Here is a 19,812-nt window from a genome sequence, read left to right on the forward strand (position 1 = left end):
TGGTCATATATACGGTAACAAAAATGCTTCTGACACTTCTTTATTATAACTTTTCAGAATGCTGCAGACTTCTGTACAGCACGGCTTAAAGACATAGGCAAAGTTAATATCTCTGGCTAAACCCTTATAAGGTCCCAAAGACGAGACATATTGGCTATGCCAATGCTTGTCTCCTTTTCTTTTGGTTTAGATCACATAAAAACACTGCCACAAGACGATGGCAGTGGTCGAGGCTTGCTACACAAATAGCCAGAATATGTTACAACTGCATATATTATAAGCATTGGCATAGCAAATTGGTCTTGCCTTTGGGACCTTATGTGTTTAGCCAGAACTTTTGGCTATGTTGTAGAGCATTCGGGCTGCTGTGCATCATGTTGAAAATTTATAATAAAAAGTGTTAAGCATTTTTGTTACCTTTATACAAACCAAGACGACATTATATACAACTGAATAACCTGATTAAAAAAAGATATTAACATAAAAAATGTCTTCTATTTTTTTTGTACTTGCACTGCTGGCAACTTCTTCCTGCCTGTTGTCATGCTTGTTTGTTACAATTTTTTTGTTATGGGGAGCAGGACATAAATAACGGGGAAGTGGAGGTTGTAAAACAGTAATTTAATTAGAACACGAGCAGCAGACGAACACTAGGGGAGAATCAACAGATGCCAGATTCCGAGTGCAGATGCTTAGGTGATGCTTAGGTGGTGCGCTGTTGCAAAATGGTGGTGGTGAGTGATGTTTGGTGCTCAGCTGGTGCCACTATATGGTGTGGATTGGAGGTACATTGTGGATTGTGGAGTTGTGGAGTTGAAATATGTTGTTTGGTGTGTAATTATGTGGTGTATATTGGAAATGTGTGGAGTTGAATTGTGTGGCCTGGAACTGTGGTGTTGAGTGAAATTATGCTTAGTGAAGTTGTGTCATGGTGTGGTGGGCATTTATGTTGATTGGTGGTATGTGGCATAGAGTGTATTTATGTGGAGTGTATTTATGTTGCATTGAGTAGAGTGCAATTATGTGGCGTGTAATTATGTGGCACTGAGTGGTATTATGTGGAGTCTATTTATGTTGAATTGAGTAGAGTGTAATGATGTGGCGTGTAACTATGTTGCACTGAGTGGTATTTTATAGAGTCTATTTTTGTTGCATAGAGTATAGCGTAATTATGTGGCGTGTAATTATGTGGCACAGTGGTATTATGTGGAGTGTATTTATGTTGCATTGAATAGAGAGTAATTATGTGACGTGTAATTATGTTGCACTGAGTGGTGTTATATGGAGTGTATTTATGTTGCATTGAGTAGAGTGTAATTATGTTAATTATGTGGCATGTAATTATGTGGCACTGAGTGGTATTATGTGGAATGTATTTATGTTGCATTGAGTAGAGTGTAACTATGTGACTTGTAATTATGTGGTACTGAGTGGGATGTGGGGTGTATTTATGTTGCATTGAGTAGAGTGTAATTATGTGGCGTGTAATTATGTGGCACTGAGTGGTATTATGTGGAGTCCACTGACTTGCTGCTGCAGGGTCAGGATAAGTTGAATGTTCCTGCTCAGGTTCGGAGCCATGCCTTGTCTTCTACGGAAGCCTCAAAGGGGTCATAGCCTGTCCTCCATCACTTCGCTCCTGACCTTCATGGTGGCTGCCCAGATGTTCGAGCTGCATGGTCAGTAATGTACAGGAAGTGCCAGAGGCCACAAAGGTGATAGCAGTAGGAGCTATGCAAGTGGGCTTATTATGGACCAAGGTAGGTTGCCATGTCACGGAACTCCACATATCTCTAAGAACAAATCTCCCTTAAAAGTCAGTGCTTCCTGGAAACTTGATTGAAATAGAGCCTGAAGAAAACTGTACTTTGTTGAATGACGTTATTTTTCAGAGTGTCTTACAAACTCTATGTATGATATCTGTACGGATAAAACATTTCAAATTGTTTGAAGAAGCGAGTGAAGAATCGTGAAACACTTTAGCCAGTAGGGAATGTGATAAATATGAATTATGTCATCAATAACTGATGACATTTGTGAAGCTTAGTAAACTGAATTTATCTCAAATACACTTTTGAGTATTGTGGTGGTCACTATTTGTGGAAACAAGTCCCTTTGGGTATATTTATGTGCCCCTTAAATTAATTAACATCACAGGGCCCTTTCTAGTAAAAGTTATTCCTATGTGCACCCCATCTTGCTATTGATAATACGGGAACACCCAAATCTATGTTGGTAAAATTCACATTTCCACTGTTTCATCAAGTGTAAAATCTGCTGAGCACTTATGGTTCAGTGCCCCCTCCCAGCCCCTCCAGAGTCGAAGCTGCTAGCAATATCTCCAGATTGGGATGGTTGAAGAACGACCTCCCCTCCCCCAGGGTTCCAGGAGGCGATCTGCTGCAGGCCAGGCCACCAGGCACCTCACTCTCCACTCTAGTTCATTATAGCTTTGTTTGCAGCACTCTGCATCGTTCACACTGGAGGACACAGTGTTCATGTTGTCCATGATTTCCTGCCATGTCCTGGCCCAGCTCTTAGGGCTGGTCCTTCAGCGTGAGGTGCTCCATAATTCCTGACGCATCTTGGACAACTTACGCTGCCAGAAGTTCACATTCTGAAAACATGTTTCGTATCCAATAAGCTATGGAATTGCTTTGGGGTGATCCTATGGCCTGGGCACTGATAGATTGCAAAGCTTCCCTTTGTACCATCCCCACAAGATGGCTGCATTTCAGAAGCTTTCTCCTGGGTTTGCCCGGAATGTGTGTTCAGCTCTTAAAGGTGCGGTGTGGGGAATTACAGACTCAGGGGGTGTGTTATCAACACAGGACAACATGTTGTGATGTGCTTCCAGTTGCAAGTCACTGCTCTATCAATCCTGAGGAGGAGGGGCGCACATTTATCAAGTAATGGCATGTCAGGGTTACACTAGCACCCCGCGGCGGGGGTGAAACCGGGTCAGGTGTTACTTATCTCTATAAAATGCAAGCCTGTGATCCGGGCCTGAGTGGAGCCTGTGAGCTACAGGTGGGAAGAAGATGGACACAAGAGAGGAGTCCTTTACCACCAATATCTATGTGTCTCTATGTACTACAATGACAGAGCGAGGATGGACAGGGAGGAGCTGAGAATATGTACATAAAGGAAATCTTACTATACTCCCTCCCGTAATGAATGAAGACATTCAGGGGCAGCGTGAGTTGAAAGCAGTACTATTGGTTCTTTCAGTAAAATGCTCTTCACTACTGCCCGTTATAGGTGGCCCCAAAACGTTAGCACCACTGCTCGAGATGCCACCAGGAGGGTGGGCCCAGACCGCTTGGTTGGCTGGATGACAGCGTGGTGACTGCACTGAAGGGAGGGCTGGCATGCCCTGAAGAGAGGGGGGTCTCGAAGCCTGCTGTACTGCATTCTTGGGAAGTGACCTGGCTATAACGTAGGTGCAAGCCATATTTGCAGCACGTGTGGATTATTTCCAATTGTAGAAAACTGAATTACTACAATGGTGGCACCAGAACACCAAAGACGCTTATAACTGTGACACATTTATGAGTATGACAATTGAAAGGATGTTTATCGCACAAACGAAAAGTAATTGACGGACAACTATAGATAACTAATAACAAGCAAACTATGATACATTTACGAGTATGACAATTGAAAGGATGTTTATCACACAAACGAAAAGGAATTGACGGGCAACTATAGATAACTAATAACAAGCACAAAACAAGCGCGGCCGCGAAAGTGTAAGCGACCGTGCTAGTAACCTGATCCACGACCAGCTGCCAGCCTTACGCGCCCCTGTGCGCTCCTGTGACCCCTAGGCCATGGGAGTGAAAGTTTTGAGGAAAGGCGGGACATGCACCCGTCTTTAGCCATTTGCGTGCTTTCAGTTATTGAAAGCCACACGCAAAGGCCAATGGGATGTGTGGGAAGAGGCACACCCACATGGAGAAGGCTCTTGGAAGTCTGAAGTGATTCCAAGAGCCCTCTCCTAGAGCAGCGCATACGTGCTGTGCTAGGCGAGACCTATTAAGTGATGTTCCGGTGGAGCAATAGTGCCGGAAGGTAAGCACATCTGCTCCCTCCCTGTGCTGGCACACTGTGTTCTACCTAGAGCCAACAGAGGCACACTTGCGTCTAGCTGCAAGGGTTCCTGTTATGAGCAGGATTGTTTTTGTGCGAGAAGTTACACCTTAATACACAAAAACAATCCTTAAAGGCATTTTCCTTTTTCAATGTGTGATGCAGAATGCATTACTCATAGAAAAAGGAAATACATGGACAAATAAATATATTTTGCCTCGTTACGCTTGGGATTGGGAGGCACATTATTTTGGCGCAAACCCAGGTTTACTGACCTTGAAACATCTGAAAATGCATAAATTCAATGGGTGGATTTATTAAACCATTCAAGTCCTCGAAAAGGGGCTTTGGTTGGCTTAGTAAATCTCAGATAGCTACGTGCGTTGTCTTGTGATGACTTGCGTCAACATGATTTCATGCAACGCAATAAGGTAACCAAAGTTGTTGCAGGGCGCGAACTGAAGAGCATCATGGTTACCACAATATGGTGCTGTTTCTGTCTCCCTCCTGAGCTGATGCATAAGGCTGCCTTGCACTGATGTTCATGTGTGATCTCAAGAAAAGGTTTTGTACTGGAAAGGTGCCCTTCAGTACAAATTACTATGCTTTGATAGAGTGTAACACTTTTTCCTCTTTATATGTGAACTGTACTGTGCAGCACACACGTAAAGTTGGAAATCTTCTTAGAAAAGAAAACTTTTTGCAATTATGCTTGCCTCAAGGAGTGAACATTTTTTGGTGCAAATTCCTGTTCACTAATGTTACCTGCTAGGTATTTGAAAAAGCCCATGTATCAACCAGGGAGTGCCACCTTGACGAAAAGTAGTGCATAGTGCTACTTTGCATTACTTTAATGTACTTTTCAATGCAAATCAGAAATGGCGTTGGAAAATAAATCCCAATACAACTCTTTGCGCTGGGTTTGCATCACTTTTCGGACTCACACCTGGCACAAAGGAGATTATTTAAATGTGATGTTCGTGTGGCGATATGGGCTTCACCTTATTTACAATGCAGCATTAAGCCTCTCAACATGGCTTAAAGCTGCCTTGTAAATAAGACTCCCTTTCACGCTATACTTGCGTGCAATGGGCGGGCAATGGTAGTTGTGATTGTGGGTGCTGTGGTGGGCATTCCACCGCGACACCCATTGATTTTGATGCTGCCCCATATTTACAAGGGCAGTGTTAATATGGGGCAGCGCCAAAATTAAGACCAGGGAAAACCAGGTCTTCAACAGGCGCAATGAGGAGAAATGTTACATTTCTCCTCGTTTTTGCTGATTCTATATGTGCTGCGTTGTGCAGCCCACATAGAAACAGCAAGAGACACATGGTTGTTTATGTGCAGGAATGACGTTTTGCATTTAGCAGCACACATAGAAGTTTCAAAACGACATTTCAGATTGTTTATGGGCAGAAAGGGACAACTTCCTGCCCATAAATAATCTTCCCCTTAACGCAGGCACCTGTGCACTGGGGTGCAAGGGTGTCTGCATTGGTGCTAGGCAGCAAAGGGAAATGCAGGACTGCACCATATCTTTGTAAATTTGGTGCAGTTTAGCGTTTTGGAAGTGGCGGAGCGCAGCGTTTAGCCAAGCTGGCTAAAGCCGCGCTCCGCCACTTCCTAGTAATGTGCCCCAAGGTGTTAGTATATTTTTTTAATTTAGTAAAGCTAGTAAATGTCCCCTTATATTTGGAAGGATTTCTGTTTGCTTGAAATTGAGCTACCCCGTGTGGTATTCTCTCAGAAGCGGCCCCACACGAGATACATTCACCTCTATTTGCAGCCCTTCTGCATTATCGTACTAATACTGTAATAGCCACTGACATTGCTCTCACTATGTGCTACAAATGAATGCATGCATTACTGTTGCCATAAATCCAAAGGGGCAGATTTATGAGCCCCTTGCGCCACTTTTGCGTCACTTTTCCCATGTTAAAAGTGACGCAAAAGTGGCGCAAGGGGCTCATAAATCTGCCCCAAAGTATGGACAATGAGGACAGAGCTGAGTGCCGGCATTGGTTTTGTTAAGGGCACTTGGGTGAGAGGGAGACTTGTGAGGGAATAGACAGAGTTGATGCACAGAGGAACATTTAATGAATAAAGTATAATTTGAAAATAGTTCCAATGTCTGTTTCTCTTCCAGCATTTTACTCCGTATGCTGATCACGGTCTCATGATTTATTGCCTTTTTAATACAGTTCTAAAAATACAACCTTGCCTTTTATCGCTTCATCATTTACCATTTTATGTTGAACTGTGATTCATAATCCTGATGCGCCATCTACTGGATTATTTTCAGAGTTGCAATGACGTCGTACAGGAAAGGTTCGGACCAGAGCTGAAGTATGACATTGCACTACGGTTGGCTGCATTACAAATGTATATTGCAACGGTCACCACCAAGCAGACCCAAAAAATCTCTCTCAAGTACATCGAGTAAGTATGACCGCACCGCTTGACCGAATGATTTGTACAGCACTTGAGCACTTTTTCAGAAAAGAATGGATTATATTTACCAATATGTCACGCAGCGCTGTGTGACAGGGAAGGGCAGGAATAAGTAGCGGCTGCTATCAGACGGGGGTGCAGCTCCGGTCCATGCAAGTAACAGCGGTAGGGCTGGGTTGGGGGGGGGGGGGGGGGGGATTTTGAGGGACAATGCATAGGGAAAAGTAATTAAATAAATAATTTTCCCTCGGCATCCTCTGTCGAGATCCAACCCACACCCGGCCCCACCGCTGTTACCTGCACGGACCACAGCTGCGGGGGTGGTGGGGCGTGGGGGATTAATTCAATAAAAAACATACATTATAATGGCCAGCCGGCCGCTGCCTCCCCTGCCTTCTACCTATGCAGTCCGGCTGGGAGCAGGAATCAACTGGCACACAGGCTCCCCTGAGCCAATCACAACGCTGCAATGCTGCATTGTGATTGGTCTGGGCACCGTGGATCAGCGCTCAGACTTGAACAGGGAGCCTGTGCATGATCCTGTCCAGCCTTGTAGAAACATGCAAAGTGCCCATGGACTGTTTGTCTGCCCACTCCTCGCCTTGCGCTGCCCAGGCCCCGTCCTCCGCTTCACACTGCACACTGGCCACTGACTCAATAGGAAAAATAAAATGACATTTTATTTTTCCTTTTGGCGCAGTGGGACAACGCTCCTCCGCCTTAGCGGAGGAACCACCACAGGCAGGCATGTGCAGTATTTAACATAATAGAGCGCATTCCTGCCTTTTTCCAGCAGTGGCGCACACCGTGCTGCCTAGCGCCAATGCAGGCACTCTTGCACCATGGTGCAATAGTGCCTATATTGTAAGCAGGATTGTTTTTGTGCAGGAAGGAACACCTTCCTGCACAAAACACAACCCCATGGGGTATTTGCCTCTTTCTATGTGTGCTGCACAATGCAGCACACATAAATAGAGGAAAGAATGAGGAGAAATAAACACATTTCTCCTCGTTATGCCTCACCTGGGGATGAGAAGCTGTTTTGGCATATTCCCAGGTCTGCCAATTATGGTGAATCTGGGAAAATTTAAAATCCAACGCACCACCATAAAACGCCTCCCTGGAGCAGAGTAAAGTAACTCAGCGATTTGCTCTGTATTGTGTTACTCTGGATTTATCAAGCCACTCAGGGCCACGCAAGGTGACCTTGCGTGGCTTGCTAAATCACATTGAAGGGTTGCATCGCGCATGCACCTGTTGCATGGTGCAAAAGCGATGCAACCCTTTCAGAACTATGGCCCTATGTTTTCAGCAAGGGTCATTTTGCCCACTTTTGCTTTTGCTGCAACTTTATAGCACTGAAGTAAAACCTGATGGGGTATCTGAGAAAATAATGCAATGAAAGGTATCTAAATTTCCACCTAGGACTGTCCCGCAAAAAGGGCTGTTAAACCCATAGGCCCTCATTCAAAGGTTCTCGGGAATACCAAGACTGTAACACCACACCCAGAATTACTGGTAATGTGGGGTACAGTAATTATCATGGGAAATAGTGTTTAGGCAGCACTTTCAGCTGGTTGTTCCATCATTGGGAGGACTTTTCCCTTTATAAACTCTGAATGCATTTATCATTGGAATGTCCAGAGAAAAACTCAAAGGTGCAGGTTTTATTGTACATCTCGTAAACCCCATTTGAGGAGAAACACCCATTTTTCCTCCGTATAGTTACCAGAATATCGAGTTTTAAATATCATGGTACACAAATATTGCAACCCGTGTGTAAGCTGCCAAAAAATTGGGAAGGTAAGTCAACATAGGCTTAGAAAGTGGATTGCTAGTTTGGGAAGGGGACACCCTTACCATCTTAATAAACACACCCCAGCAGGTCGCAACACATGTCTCAAAGAGCCTCAGCTCAACACTTGGTAGCTATAGAACTAGCAGCTGGAAATTCCAGAGCAAGACATACATGTTTAAAGAACACAACACAATACAATTACCAGACCAAATTAGGGAAAAATAGAGAAATGTAATGAGTAACAAGAAACCAAAGCCATTAAAAGTGTTTAGGGGGAACCAGAGATATGTTTTTAAAAGTTTAATACATAATGCGCCTCGAAAAAGTAATGTGCCATTTAAAAACAACCGTTCACAGTGAACTAGGATGCGTCACAATTTTAGGCTGACTATGATGGAGCAGAGGTCAGATACACAAAGAGGTCCAGCAGAGCCTGGCTAAAGCTTGACTTCAAAGCCCTAGAAGTTGCTTTGTTGCTGTGATGACTTTACTCCCTCTTCTTCAGTACAAGGTTTTATCTTTAGGCGTCATCACTTTTTCAGTTTTGAAAATCCTGTAGCAGGGTAAGGCTAGAAGATGAAGCTGGTCAGGGCTCCAATAGTCCAGATAAAATTCCCTTGCATTCCCATGAAACCCTTTTTATGCAAGGCAAAAGGCTCCAAGCAGTACAAACCTGGTTTTCAATCCAACTTGGGTGCGACCTCTGTGGACCAACCTCAAAACCATGTCCTGGTCCTCTGAAGATCAAAAACATTCCCACTCCCACTTTTCTCCAGCTACAGAAAAAGTTCCTTCTGGCCATTTCTCAAGCCTCCAGGTCTTCAGGGAAGGCTTTTAGGCACTAGGACACTTTCCAACCAGGGTTCTTGAAGGGCCCAGTCCTCTATGATCAGTATGGCCTCAGTCACAATAGGAGTCTTACTGTATTTTTAGACCACTGGAGCAAGCAAAGAGGAGGTCAGCCCTGTTACCCATAGTTCTTCTTTTTCAGTAGTCTCACCTGGTCCAGGAATTTTCTGAGGAGGATGTAGTTAGGTGCCAGTCTTCTCTGGTGCACTATCCAGTAATTGGACAATTTTCTCTACCCAGTCCTGCCTAGATTCTCATTGTATACCCACCTTTTGCAGCACTTCCTCTTGACTTTACTGTAAAAATGTACAGAAACCCTAAATTCAAGTTGACTGAAATCTTCTTCCCCCGGGAAGCACTTCGAGCTCATCCCATGCCATCCTTTTATTTTGCTAACTCTCTTCCCCTCTATCAGGGTTAAAACTGGTTCTCCCTCCTGTTCATGTTGAAGTCTAAAGATCTGGGAGAGCTGTTGAAATGAGTGAATGTGAACAGATCCTGTCAACCCCATTTGGGATCATCAAGTCAAAAAAATAAGTTTTATAGGGGTTCTTTGTTCCGTTAGCTGTCCCGTACGCATCCCAGATGGCAAATTCCGACTAAGTGCCCAGTTACTAATAACATCCTTTCCTGCTGAGGCCAAGCCTTTTTTGTCTGAAGAACAAGTTTAACTCCAACCAAGAATGTGTATTTGCCCCTGGAGGTATGATGAGTGACAGAACTGGTTTCAAGCCAATTCTGGCTCAGGAGTCAATCTCCCACTGCACACAGACAAAGGTGGCGTGAAGCAGGGTGTTGGCTGCCCACTGAGGAGGTTGGACATAGGGCCTGGCCAGAGGCAAGGGTTTGCGAAGCTAATGTTAGGGTCTACAAAGCCTTTTCAGGTCGAGCATTCGAGACCTCTTGTATATACTTTAGTATATACTTATATGTGTATGTACTTTGTGGGCTCTGGAGATCAGCCCTAGGACTTGTCTGCTTCCGCTTGGGGCCTTTTTTTTCTGTTCCACTGCCTCTATTCAACTGTCTTGACTTTTTTTTAAAATAAATTCTGACAACTGCCTTTATTTAACTTTCTTGATAGAAAACGACCAGCAGAGGTTAGTAAAATACCAGAATCACTTTAGCATTCTCTAGATTTTAGTCCATAGAAATTGTCTTTCACGAGCACCCATAGACAATAATATTTTTTTCAAATCTTGTATTTTAAGTGATATGACCACTGAAGGCCCTGATTTTATATTAAAAACAGAGCTTTGGACTATACCATTTCCTGCTGAAAGGCAATATTTCTCTCCATGTGTTCCCATATCTGGCGTGTTACGCAGTTTGGTGCTTACTTTCCCTCCATGTTAAAGAACAGTAGATGTTTCAGCACCCAGGCTAATGTGCTGCGTAGCTTAATACATATAAGGTCCCAAAGACTAGACTGAATGCATTGCGAATGCTTGTATTTAATGATATTGGCTACAGGCCAATCCTTGCGGCCAACTGCTCCTGTGTACAGCCACAGCCCATGTACAGTTGGTGTTAGGTGTCTGTCACAGGTTGAGGTCAATACCTAGGTATAAGACAGACCCTCTGATCAGCCCCCCACCCATATGCACAGCCGTTAAGCACAACTGAAGGCCATGCACAAAATGGGTTGGCCACCCACAGTTGATTGGTAACAGGGCTGGGCCCTGCTGCCCACCATACCAGTGCAGTGGGGTTTACCCCCACAATGGTTGCTGCTGACTGCAGGCCACTTCCTGTGGCCAAGCCCTGCTGCGCATAGCCTTCGGTCATGCAGAGAAGAATAGTTTGTGTGCTTAGGACATTTTTGACACCTACTGAGCCTATCAGAAAAGTGATGGATGAGCATACCCCTCTCAGCCACAGGAAATTACACAGGGTAGTCCATCATTAAGACAAGTTTATCAGACAGTGCAAGCTGTGTGGTTGTCAAATACCTATTGTCAGTTTACATTGTTACAGCCCACCCAGCCCACCCATTGCTCACCATTGTCTGGCTTTATTGTTACTTGCATTTGCTTGCTTCTTACTTGGTGGGTAGCCTTCCTTGTCTTGTGCTTTCCCCTCCCCTGGAGCATTGTCTGCTTGCAGTCCTTTTCATTGGTTGACTTGTATCTTTCCACTGCACACATTTAAGGAACTGTTTTTTATTCATTCAGCCTTCCATGAGAGTGCATGTGTTGTCTAACTCTCTCCCTCTTGTGCCGCTTCATCCCTCCAATATGCACTGTGTTGCTCCTGATCCATCCCAGCTTATCTGTAAAAGTATAGCAACTGGGATATTTTTGCCGTTGTGTGGCTGAAAAGCAGTTTTTACGCGTTGCTTTTGTTTCATCTCTTCTAATCTACTTATTGCTTGGAAGCACAAGCTTTGGCACACGGCGCTAGAGATGGGGCCATCTGCTGCACTTACTCAGCCGGTGTCTGAGGAAGAAGGTGTACTTAACATGACACTTCTCCAGAAGTCCTATAAATATAAAATAGGCATTTGCTTTACCTCCAGTATTTTTAATTTTTTTTAAGCAATGCTTCACAGACAACCATTGGCAAAGCCAACACTCTCAAGTAAAGGTGTGATCTTTTTATTGGCTATGCCAATGCCTGTGTTTAGCCTGTCTCGAAAAGAACATAGGCTATGCAGATTGGCCTTGACCCTGGCCTAAAGGAAAGGAATAGCTCAGCTGGAATTAAATGCAAAGCCAGATGTTTTTTGGTCGCATAATGCATATAATGCAGCTTGAGCAGTTAGGCCCTGAGAGCTCGGGGAGTCACAGATGACATTGCCCACACAGAAGGAGAGAGTCTGTAAGTTAATGGTAAAGTGATGGATGGGAACCCTGGACACTGGTGGCTTGGGACTCCCTGTGAGTACATCTCTCACTCACTGAAGCAAGCAAAAAGTACGGGATACAATTGTTCACACTAACTCTTGCTGACAACTGGAAATTGCCTAGATGAAATGTAATTCTATAACGTTAAGCTCATCTGTGGCATTAGAGACAGGGCCAGCTGTATGCTAATAACTTGTTTTCTTGCCCCTAGAGGAAGAGTCCAAGCCAAATTACTAGCCCATGTGGTTTCTGGATGGTAACAAAAGCTGCAGTTCATTAATGAGCCTGTATACATTCGAAACAGTTTGGGGAGTTCTCAGCAATTCAGATTGGACATCTTTATTTATTAATAACAGAGCCATGCTAAATGTATCACATTGAATACTGACTAGAAAGAATCACAATAGATAGGCTTCAGTTGTAGAAATCTGTGTATTACCTAAGCATCATTGGTCTGAATACCAGAGGGTCCACTCAGACTTTCATCCTCCCGAGGAAGATAGTATGACTACCATTGAGTTGGGTAATTAGCAACTGTCATCAGTGACTAGAGAACAATCAGATGGTAGAGTGTGCTGTATAAGTATAGTAAGTATTAAATTAAAATTGCCATCCATTTTTTTATTGTCTTCGTGAGTATCCCTAAGGAGGTAGAACTGTGCCCAGAAATAAGCTCCATAGTCACTGTGTCTTGCAATAGAAGCCTCACCCGACAATTTATTGAAAAAGTAGGCAAAAAGGCAAAACGTACCTGCCAAGTTTGTGTTCCCATGCATACGAGGGGCTTAGCCATCGAGGGTGGGCAGTGGCATTCCGACTTTGTCAAGGCTGGTTTGAACACAGCTGGCTCTTTTAGGTAACGGCTCAGAGAGGATAAAAAGGATGGAATGGAATGCTTTCACATGCAGCATTGGATTGAGCATTCCCTTCCACCAATGTGTTTCACTGTCTGTGCCAAGCATCGATCAGCAAGATCAGACTGTTTGAACAGAAGTTCCATTCTTCCTCTACCAATACACTCAGACAAGCATCTAGTCAATTTTATAAAACACCTTTAAATCTGAACCGTCGTGGTATAAAAATGTTTATATTCTGCCGTGAATGGTTTATATTTTGATGTGAATGAAATAAGAGTTTATATAATTTGCATTGGCAGTTAAAGATCTGTGCTCTGGCCCATGTATAATTCTGTGGTAACCGATATCGCAGTTTTATTTCTGCAGCATAAATTATCATTCCTATAATACAAGTGTGACAAACAAATCTCCTTCTGTTTTTAGTACTTGTTGAGACATCATTATTCTGTGCTTCGATGAAGCCAGAGTACTGAGAATTAAACACCTCATGCCGCCCACGCAGACGCGCCCGAACGTGTTACCTCAGCGCGAGCCTTACGCACGCAAAAAAAAATCCCCGTCTGGGTCTTAATGACCTCCCTGATGCGCTGGAGGTGATTCGACGAGACAGGAACCACCGCGTCTGTTTAGCTCTGCGTTAATCATTGGCCTTGAGAACGTGCGATTAAAGCTTGCCTTCTCTTTCAGGAAAGAATGGGGACTGGAGACCTTCCTCCCGTCTGCTGTGCTGCAGAGCATGAAGGAGAAAAACATCAAGAAAGCCCTGTCACACCTTGTCAAAGCAAATCAAAACTTGGTTCCACCTGGCAAAAAGGTAACACAATTCGTGCTGCTACTAACCGGTAGCATGAGCTTGGTGCGATGAAATGTGTGCAAAGAACAGCTTCCATTTTGTTTGTGTTAGAAAGAACAAATAAAACCAAGGCCCCCGATTTGGAAACATTTGTTGCAACCCAGCGCGTCAAGCGAAGTTGCTGCCTAGCGTTGCATATAAGGGTGAGAGTAGAACTGTGCCATGTTTTGAAAGAAATGGTGCAGCTCTGCTCTCACTCTGCGTTGGTGCTCTTTGGGCTGCCTAGTGCCAATGCAAGCACACCTGTGCCACAGTGAGGTACAAAAATAAGCTTGTAGGCATTTTCCACTTTGTATATGAGCTGCAGAATGCAGCATACATGCAAAGAGGAAATAACGAGGAGAAATAAAGATATTTCTCCTCATTAAATCAGCCTCAGGCAGAAACAACTATTTGTAAATATGGGTTTGTGCCAAGTCCATGGGTGGAGGCATGGAAACGCTAATGCACCATACATGGAACACCTCCCTCATGCAAAGTATCTACTCAAGGCATTGCGTTGCTTTGTAAATAACAAAATGGATTTTGCGTCGGGTCTGCGTCAAAAAAGTAATGCAAACCCAGCACAAAATCTTTGTGAATCCGGGCTTAAATGCATGACAATGCCCATTTTCCATTTTGTCTAGGATGCTGACACAAAAAACAAATACGTTTGAAATATGGACCACAATTCAGTGTTCTAGGCTGGGGGGAAGGGTACATGGGATGGTGATGTGGTTTTTCGCTCTAGCCAAAAATCTCACAGGATGAAGAGGTAGATTTATTGAGAAAGTTGGTTAATGCAGCCCAGCAACCAAAATTGCTCAACTGTGTTGCATTCAACAAGGCAGGGAGAGAAGTACAGAGCATATTTACTAAATATGGCCTGGTGCAGTACTCTTCCCCAGTGCTGGGCCCATAAACGGGCTGTGTAGCGCCATAGTGCAAAGGTGTGTCTGTCCGGCATAGGTTTAAAATACCATGCTTAGACCATTTTTTAACATTCCTACGATGTGTGCTGTAAAGCACAGCATACATCCAGTTATTGAAATGTAAATTATTTCTTCTAACACATGTTTCAAGGAGGCATTATGTTTAAGCAAAGCTGGATCTGACAACGTTGATAGATTCGGCTTTGTGTCAAAAACCATGAGTGGTAACAGGGGAACGTGAGACCTAGTGCCATTTATGGGACGTCCCCTTGACTTAACGCAAGGGAAACTTTCCAGTGTAAAAAAAGTTTGATGCTCAAATGTGGGGGCATATTTATCAAAGATTTGCATCTTCCTTGCTCCACACAAGGGGACATATGGGAAGCTCAACCACTTATTTAGATTTATCAATCCACGCAAGGCCATCTTGCGTGGCCCTACGTGGCTTGATAAATCTAGTATAACGCAGCGCAAATCACTGCGTTGCTTTACTTTGCCCTGGGGAGGCATTCAATGGGTGGAGCGTGGGTGTTCGCACACATCCACCTATGGAATGGAATGGAAAGATCATTTGTAGAGCGCGATAGCTACCCTGAGGCGTCCTAGCGCTGTAGACAGTTGAGTATGGGAAGACAGAGGGGGGACCTAGTCTGATTTGTTGAACAGCAGGGTTTTTAGCTTTTTTCGAAAGGGTAGATGTTTGGGCTCTGAACGCAGATGTAGGGGAAGAGAGTTCCAGAGTTTAGCCGAGTTATAGGAGAACGACCGGCCCCCAGATCTGGCTCTCTTGATCTTGGGCACTGTGACCAAAAACGAGGAGGCTGATCTGAGTTGTCTATTGGGTAAGTAGGGAAAGATCAGGGAGTGGTTAATAATGGCGCCCGTTTTCCAAAAGGCTCGGTGAGCAATACATAGGCTCTTGAATAGTATTCTTTCCCTGATTGGGAGCCAGTGAAGTTTCTTCAGTTCGGACTTGACGGAGAGGCGGCGAGGGATCTGAAGGAGGGTTCGTGCTGCACAGTTCTGGATGACCTGAAGCTTGTTTAGGGTGGCCTGGGGGGCCCCTAGGTAGAAGGCATTCCCGAAGTCAAGACGAGATAAAATAAGACCCTGAATCATGATTTGTCCGGCTTTAAAGGGTAATAGAGGAAGAATTTTCCGGGTGAGCCTAAGTATACCGAAACAGGTGGCTGAAAGTTTGCCTGCCTGGTGGTTAAAATTAAAAGATTTGTCTAGCCAGATGCCCAGGCTCTTGATTGAGTCCTTGGGAGTGGGGGTTGGTCCGAGACACCCTGGCCAGAGGGAGTTAATGATGTTGTTAGGGGAGTTACCTAGGAGCATCAACTCTGTCTTGTCTCCGTTTAGTTTGAGACAAGACAATGTCATCCATGAGGTCACTGCTTCTAAGCAATCCCTCAAGTTGTTGGTCCCGGTGTGGGTTTGGTTTAGGGCCACCACTAACTGAGTATCGTCCGCATAGGTAATAATTTTTATCCCGAAGGGGCGGACAATCTCAGCAAGGGGGCTCATATAAATGTTAAAGAGCGTAGGGCTCAAGGAAGAGCCCTGCGGCACACCACATCCAAGCAGTTTGCTAGGGGAGGTGACGTCGCCCTCAAATACTTGGAAGGATCGGTCAGACAGAAAGGATTCAAACCATCTGAGTGCATTTGTAGAGATTCCTAGGTTGGTGAGTCTTTGTAGTAAGATGTTATGATTTACAGTGTCAAAGGCGGCACTTAGGTCCAGGAGGAAAATGGCTGCAGTGCCTCCCTGATCCATGATCCTCCTTGCCTCCTCTGTCTCAGCGACGAGGGCGGTCTCAATCCCATGCATGGGTCAAAATCCTGTCTGGGAAGGGCCGAGCAAGTGGTTGCTCTCTAGGAATTCTGTCAGTGTCTTGTTAACGTGTTTCTCTAAGATCTTGCTGAGCCAGGGTAGTAGAGAAATTGGACGGTAGTTCCCAGGGTAGTTTGGGTCCAGGTTGTTTTTTTTAGGAGGGCTTTAACCATAGCCCGTTTCCAGGGGGGCGGGACTGTCCCGGTGGCTAGGGAGGCATTGAGCAGATCGAGAATAGTAGGTAGAATGTGTTTGGTGACTGACAGCAGAGAGCGTGGGGCTGCGGGGTCGTTAGGAGAACCAGATTTAACCTGAAGCATAATGGACTGTAGCGTGGAACAGTCAAGGAAGGGAAGGTTATCAAGTGTTGCTGGGGAGTAAAGCTCTATCTCAGGAGATTTAGCGGATGATGTGGGGATCTGAGTGTGAGGAAGGGAGGAGTAGATAGTTAGAATTTTATTGTAAAAGAACTCTACCAGATCATTGCAGCGAGATTGGGCATTAAGGGGATTTGGGGGTTTTTCTGGGAGTTTGAGAAGGGTTTTTGCAATTTGGTAGATTTCCCTAGGCTATGGATTTTGTCATGTTTCCAGATTTCAAATTATAGACCTGGGAATATGTCAAAATGCTACGCCTCCCCAAGCGAGTCATAACGAGGAGAAAAATATCTTTATTTCTCCTTGTTTGCATTCTGCAGCACACATAGAAAGAAGAAAATGCCTCAGAGGATTGTTTTTGTGCATCTATGCACATCTATGCACTATATTAGCATCAAGTGCATTGTGTCAGAGACAGACACAAGCCCTGACATTTCTTCTTAAACTTGACACTAAGGGCCATATTTCTATATCTTTCTATATTTTGGCGTAGGGCAGCCCCAAAAGCCTTCTAGCTGCGCTGCCCAACATCAAAAGAAAAGGGCAGGAATGCGCTGTATCTACAACTTACAGTACATTCCTGTCCTTTCTGCCAGCCCACAAACTGCAGCCAAGCAGCAACGCAGGCACCCTTGCACCATGGTGCAAGAATGCCTGTGTTGTTGGCATGATTATCTTTGTGCAGTAAGGCGCATCTTCCTACACAAAAAAAAGGAGGTGTTTTCCTTGTTCGATGTCTGCTGCAGAATGCAGCACACGTGAATAACCCCCGCACTGTGCCCACTCCAAATGGCATGCAAACCATTCTTACTACATACAATGAAGTTACCAACCCACGTTGTTATATTGTGGTCGATGTTGGCCGCAGTTTTATTTGCATGACGTTCATGAATTATCTCTCACGGTACAGTGCCCTGGTCCTACTATATGACCCTGGCGATAAATCATCATCACGGACAGTCATAATTACTGCCATAAATCATTTTTCCTCATCTTGCAGGTTCTTAAATCATCTATGACAGGTTGTTACTTCGCTCCTTTTGTAGTCATAAATCATTTCTTCTGGGTTCTGGGGTCACGAGTTGTTCCAATGGTGCTCATGCCGATTGGTGTAGGGGGTAGCCTCTCACCAGAGTTAGGCCCCAACTCGCTACCTTGTTTGTCCCTTTTGTGCCCTTCCATCCGGTGGGTCTGGGCTGCGAGGAATATGCGATGTTACATCACATGCGCTACAGTGCATGCGATTACAACACAGTCATTAGAACAACCGCTTTGTTACAACGCAAGCCATTACATCGCAAGTCGTTTCTACTACTTGCTGTAGGGGCCGCGCTGGACTTAGGAATAGTATAATTTACTATTCCAACTCCAGCGTGTTCAACAGTAGGGAAGGTGTTGGAATAGTTAATTATACTATTCCTTAGTTTAGCGCGCCCCCTACAGCGAGTCGTAGAACCGACTTGCGATGTAATTGCTTGCATAGTAACAACGCGGTCATTGTAACAACTGCGTTGTAATCGCATGCGTTGTAGCGCATGTGATGTAAATGTGTCAATTACTTACCGGTAATTGCATTACTCTGAGTCCTACTCCCTCGTTTCCATTACTTACGCATTGAGGCATCCCTGCCTCACCAGACACCCATACCACGTGATTTATCACGCGGGGGCTATAAGTAGCCCCCACCTCCCTCAAACCTCCTGTAATACCACATAGACCGAAACCACACCAAAAGGTTGGCCTGGACTACCAGGGAGGGAGGGAGGGATGTAAGTAATGGAAGCGAGGGAGTAGGACTCAGAGTAATGCAATTACCGGTAAGTAATTGAGACATTACCTCCTCGTCCCTCCCTCGCTTCCATTCCTTACGCATTGAGATGTGCGAAGTCAAACAGGACAACCAAAGAAGGTATGCAAAAACAGGCACATCAAAAAACACAGACAACAAGGAAAACCACTATACAGGAACCATAGCGGAAAGAACCTTGTACCCCAAAATCATCAGCACGGTCAAGCCCCTGGCCAAACCAGCAACGAGAAGCAAAGGATAACGGCGAAGCCCAGGCGGCAGCCCGGCAATACACAGAAATGGAAGCCCCTTGGACCTCCGCACACGCCGCCATGGAACGAGTGGAACAACCCTGAACCCCCAAAGGAGACAGGCGCCCGCCACCTTGCACGCCAAAGAAATCAGAGACCGAACCCAATGACTCAAAGAAGGAGTAGAAGAACGCAAACCCCGACACACAGGCCCAAAACCAACAAAAAGCGAATCAGAGAGACGTAAAGGAGCGACCCGCTCCAAATAGACCAGGAGAGCTGTCCGAACATCCAAAGAGTGCAGCCGCACCCCAGACTCCGATGATAGGGAACCAAAACAAAAAGGGAGGAAGGACCAACTCCCGACCCATGCGGAACCAAGAAACCACCTGACTCAAAACGATTCAGTCCTCAAAAACCAAACAAAAAGGGGGTTAGGTATAGAGAGCACCCAGCCCACCCAGGCAGCCAGCAGAGGAAACGGCCACCAAGAAGAAGGTCATGAAGGACAAAAGGGGCAGGGCCACAGAAAGCAAGGGCTCAAAGGGAGGGGACATCAAAAGCGTCCAAGACCAGAGACAGATCCCAGGAGGGAAAAAGCCGTCGAGGGGTAGGAAGAACACAACCCAAACCCTAAAAAGGTGACCAACCAACCCATCAGGATCTGAGAGAGTGCTCCAAGAGCTCCGAAGCCCGAATCGTAGCCCACTGCAAACAAAGGGAAGAAACCAGCAAGCCCAAGGCAGCACCCCCCTGCAAAAACAGCATCACCTCAAACAAAGAAGAGGAAGCAGGGACCAAACCCATGTCACGACACCACCGACTGAAAGAATGCCATAGCCTCAGGTAAGACATGTCAGGCGATGGGTGCCCAGCCGCCAGCAGAGTAGAGGACA

General features: G+C 45.1%; 1 protein-coding gene across 1 annotated transcript in view; it reads left to right on the top strand.

The window, feature by feature from the left end:
* FRMPD4 (FERM and PDZ domain containing 4) overlaps positions 1 to 19,812 on the top strand; it is a 1,281,777-nt gene that overhangs the window by 1,152,453 nt on the left and 109,512 nt on the right. Inside the window, exons 10-11 of the mRNA XM_085622531.1 lie at positions 6,398 to 6,534; positions 13,584 to 13,710. Coding sequence (XP_085478657.1) covers positions 6,398 to 6,534; positions 13,584 to 13,710 — 264 coding nt within the window. The remainder of the gene's footprint in view (positions 1 to 6,397; positions 6,535 to 13,583; positions 13,711 to 19,812) is intronic.

Source organism: Triturus cristatus, chromosome 8 (genome assembly GCF_964204655.1).
Source record: "Triturus cristatus chromosome 8, aTriCri1.1, whole genome shotgun sequence".
Taxonomy (NCBI): Eukaryota; Metazoa; Chordata; class Amphibia; order Caudata; family Salamandridae; genus Triturus; species Triturus cristatus.